The sequence below is a fragment of the Silene latifolia genome, chromosome 10 (genome assembly GCF_048544455.1).
Source record: "Silene latifolia isolate original U9 population chromosome 10, ASM4854445v1, whole genome shotgun sequence".
Lineage (NCBI taxonomy): Eukaryota > Viridiplantae > Streptophyta > Magnoliopsida > Caryophyllales > Caryophyllaceae > Silene > Silene latifolia.
In genome coordinates, this window is record NC_133535.1 from 79266620 (window position 1) to 79271619 (window position 5000).

At 38.2% G+C, this 5000-nt stretch overlaps 1 protein-coding gene across 1 annotated transcript in view; it reads left to right on the top strand.

The window, feature by feature from the left end:
* Nucleotides 1-1627: 1627 nt before the first annotated feature.
* LOC141607817 (uncharacterized) overlaps nucleotides 1628-5000 on the top strand; it is a 4618-nt gene continuing 1245 nt past the window's right edge. Inside the window, exon 1 of the mRNA XM_074427163.1 lies at nucleotides 1628-1693. Coding sequence (XP_074283264.1) covers nucleotides 1628-1693 — 66 coding nt within the window. The remainder of the gene's footprint in view (nucleotides 1694-5000) is intronic.

The following is a 5000-nucleotide window of genomic DNA, read 5'->3' on the forward strand; positions in this document are numbered from 1 at the left end:
AAGTAAGGAATTGCATGAGAATATGAAATTCATGTGGAGAACATGTTTATGTGATGGAAGTGGATTCTTTACTTTTGCTATGTTAGTAACATGTGAATAGGGGATTTTATGTCGTATATTATGTTATTGTTGTACGTAAAGTTATAGAATAAAAGCATGTGGGTAATACATGATTGACAAGTTAAATAATATATGTGCATGATGGATGTTGTTGCTTGGCTTTTGAAGATAGTAACATGTGATTAGGAATACTGGTTTTATGATTATTGAGTTGTTTTTGTCTACTTTGTTGATATTTAAGTTGTTTGAAAGGGAAAATCAAATAGTTATGTTGTCCGATCACAACGAAGTTGTCTTTAAACTGCTATAACTTGAGATGTATAAATGATTTTGATGTGATTCTAATTGGAGGTGATAGCTTGTTCTTTTACGATTCTAACGATAGGTCACACGCCCAAAATAACCAAGAAACGAGTGAGATATGACCGTTTTACGAAAATTGGACAGTGTTGAGAAATACGTAGGGTACTCGATCGAGTGGCCTTTACTCGATCGAGTGCATCCTTTGTCACTCGATCGAGTACCCCTTAATCGATCGAGTAGCCCTGGTAATTTGTTATATGTGCTTCTGACCTTCACCTACTCGATCGAGTAGGCTGTACTCGATCTAGTGACCCTTGTTTTGGGTCATATGCTTTTATTTTTACCTCGTCACATATCTTATTTAATTCAAAGATGTTCTTTTGTTTCTTTATGCATTGTTTTACGTATGTGTTGGTCCTAATGCTTAAGTTTCTACCTTATGGTGGGTATGAGTTCGGTGGGGAGGACATGAGTTATGTGTGGTTGTGATAGATAATAGAAAAGGAAGAGGAAGATTGGTAAGGCTTATTGAGGCATGGTGCAAGTTTTGTGAGACGTGGCGAGTAATATAATTACGAATTTGAGTAATGTAAAGGTAAGTGTATATGAGCATGGAGTGATGTAAGTTTCTGGAACGTGAGAATGAAAAGATTGACATGAGGGATGCAAATAGTGGTAAATTGGGATGTGTGAGGATTTATGGTGGGGGATGATTAGGATTGTGTTGGTTACGGTTATGATTGATGGAAGGTCGTTATAGAGGTATGGAAACAAATGGTGTATAGTGAGATCGAGTTATGCCGCGATGTGAAGGTAGTGGCCGAATTTGGGAATTTGTATTATCAAGAGGTGAAACCAATGTGTGATTTCCTTGGGAAATTAACGGTATGAAATAAGTTTTGGTTTAAAAAGATGGTGTGGACTGACCGTGTGGATTGATTGGTGATAAGTGTGAGCGATAGCATGATAAGAGAAGATCCATGGTAATAAAGAGTGAGATGGTACTGATATAAAATAATGGGATTTGAGTTTTGGAGCAATGAGACGGTAACCAGAGCACTAAAAAGTTAGGTAGAAGGAATAAGGAGTTGAATTATTAATTGGTATTTTTGAGTGAAAAGAGGAAAGAAGGATGGAAGTAAGCTGAGAGACCGTCGACCATAGTTAAGAAACATGAAGGTAAGGAAACATGGAAATGTGTGATAGTATCATGAGAAGGCGTGAGTTAGTGGTTATATAGGAGTTTCAGGACAACATGTTAGCCATGAGCTTCGAGGAATTAAGGGCAGTAAAAGTTGGAAGAGTATTTGCACGATATGAGATTTTGGAGGTGAGTTAGGTGGCGATACAATTAAAGGCAAAATTGGGATGAATGTTCAGGTAAATTTTGTGGATGGGTTTGATGTTCGTCATTTGGGTTGTTAACCGAGTTGGGAAAGAACCGTGATATTTATAGGTGAGTGTAAGAGATTTGTTATACGAACAGTGGTGGTGTTGTGGTGTTGTCACTAGTGGTTAAGGGTGGTGATTAGTAGGAAATGTAGCCATTTTAAAGAGGTTGATTTTGTTGAGGCCGGATTGGTATGTATGGTTGTGAGGGGGTATACGATGTGATTTTAGGAGGCGGTGGCTAGTACTTGGGTACTAATGGTATATTTACATTTGGCAGGAGGTGATAGTTATGCGAATGGGAGAATGTGTTATGAAGGGCATGCTAGTTAAGATCGGGCGAGAGATAGCCTTTATCAAGTGGTAAATTACGTGATCAGGATTGACTGGTTGGATGTGATTACGGGTCTATGATGTGTATAATTGTTTGTGTGAGGTTCCGACTCACGAGAAGTTGTATGGTGTGATAGTTATAAAGTTGTTATCTTAATGTTCTGTAATATGTGTTGGGTGCGGCCGGTAACCTAATGGAATGATGTTCTAAAGTGATAGTTTGGGTGATCTGGCATGGCTAGTTATACTTGTTTGTGTACGCATGATATATGTTTATCCGTGAAATGGTAGGGATGATAGTCCTGAGGTTCTTATCTGTTTATTCCGTGTAAGATGTTGCGTTCTGATCTGGTAAAGCGGTTCTGAGTAAGTTTTCTTGTCCGGGAAGTTATGGTGAGTCAGTGTTTATGAGATTATATAAGTTGCGATGACTGTCGTTGTGGTTGTTGTGCCTTGGGTGGTGATCCGGGCACGGTACTTCATGTTGTGAAGAGGGTATTTTCGCGCTGCGGTGTGGTTGTTGGTGGAGGTGTTGCGATGCCGTCATCGGTTGTGGTGGGGTAGGCGGGATGATTACGATAAGAGTTTTCGAAAGTACATACCAGTTATACATAGATTGTTGTTTTGTTTATTGATGTTTCTTGCTCGTTTCAGCTTTGGGAGTGAGGGTAGAGTATGATATTGAACAGAGTTGTGTATGTTTCTGTTGTTGTCATGGTATAGTGATATCACGTTGATGGGACACAGTTGTGAGAGGTTGTTACAGTACTTTTGACCTTATTTTGGATAAGGCATGGGTTGACATAGTAATGGCAAGTGATTTGTGGAACATGTGTTGTACTGATCTGGAAGCTGGAAGCAGTTCATAATATTTTATAGAGACAGTGAACATATAGGGTGTTAGGAATTAGTATCATGTTAAGTTAGGAACGAGTTTTGCGGTAATGAAAGAAAAGAACTTGAGGATCTAGTGTCAGGGTGGGTAATAAGTGTGGATCATGAGTTATGCTTTTGGGGATAGGTGTTTTGTATATAGGAGTATGTCGTTTTACAGTAATGTGGAAGAATTGGAGTATTGGTTATGCTAAGGTTTTGTGGTAGAGGTTACATGGTGTACCGAATGAATTAAGGTATGAGAACTGTTTAAGTAAGAGAGCCTTGGAAATAGGAATGGTTATAGGTGTTGAGGTTATAGGCGGTTATCTTTGACATGTGGTGGTGATGAGGATAATGAGAAGATACAGCTAAGGATCTAGTATTAGTGAGTTACGTGGACGTAACATTTATCTTAAGAGGAGTAGGATACGTCAAAGAGAGTTTGATGGTTGTACAGTATAATTGGAAGTAGATTGTTGGTGTAGCATAAAGAATGGATTTGTATTGTGGTTGATGTCGTTAAAAGGTCATGGCCGTGCTTGTAGTAGTTTGATGTTTAGGAATACTTCGATATTGTTGACAGTTGGATGATGATTTTATGAGTTCGATAGTGTTGATAGTTGGATGATGATGTTGATGAGTGTGAGTAAACTTCGAAGACGAAGTTCCTTTTAAGGATGGTAGAATGTAACATTCCGTTTGATGTGTTTGAGTGTCTTGATATTGGAGATTATAGTGGATAATATGTAGTGAGACGAAGCTAGCGACATTGGTGGATGGTATTTGGAAATGTATGGAGTTAGTGTCGACAGACTATAATGTGGTGGATACAATATCATGAGTTATATTGTGGAGGTAGGCATAGTTGGTGGAGTTGGTGTTAAGAGTTCATGTTTTATAGGTTGGGGTTTCGTTTTGAGTTCTTAGTTGCGTTGTTGTGTTTTGGTCGAGTTAGTATGTTTGTTTTGAGTATGGGTTGAACTTTGGGGACGAAGTTCTCTTTAAGGAGGGAAGACTATAATACTACGGTTTTCTATGTCTATGGGTACTCTATCGAGTGGGGCTTACTCTGTCGAGTAAGTATATTTTTACGCAAAACAATAGTCTGCCTGTTGGGTACTCGATCAAGTACGTGTTACACTCGATCGAGTAGGGGGCACTCGATCGAGTAAGTCGCTTACTCGATCGAGTAAGTGAGTCTTACGGGTTATTTTGCCGGGTTTTGATAGTAACGCGAGAAGAATATAAAAGTATCTTTCGTCAGTTTCTTGTCATTTTACCCTATTCTAAGTTTCATAAGAAATAAAAACAAGTTACGTTACTCTCCTCTTTCACATTGCTATCAAATCCTAAGGGCTAGAGTCGTCAATCGTTGAGTTCTTTACGCCGTTGAGACCGTCGCATTGTGGGTAAGCTTCTAGTATGATTTTTATATCGTTTCATTGATTTTAGTTGAAACCCTAATTGGGCAAATTGGGGGTTTTGGGGAGTATTGTTGATGTTATATTGTGATTGTATGATTTTGTGTTTATAGGAGGTGATTTCGTTGAAGAACGATTATGATTAGCTGATTGTGATGATCTTGGTGATTGCTTTTCCAAGTAGGGTTTCCCTACTCAGTATTGTTTACATGACATTGTTGATAGTGGTGGTGGTTGTTGTTGTTGTTAATGTTGTATATCATATTGGTATTGGATTTGGAATTGGTGATTGTTGATTAAAACTTGTCACACACATACACAAGGATCATCCAATAGTCTACACACCAAGATTTTTCATCCACTAGTATAGACACCAAGATAACCAAACATGTGAGAAAATACTCAAACTTTCATAGGAGCAATTCTACAAACACTTCATATGCATGAAAGTGACAACCATTAAAACACCCAAATCCTTATAATTCTAACCCAAAATCATACCCATTAAAGACCCAAGATTCGCCTAAAATCTAGATGAGGACTACTCACACATGTTTAACAATGAAAAACCAACAATAAGATGGAAAAATACACACACAAACATGCTAAACATAATAA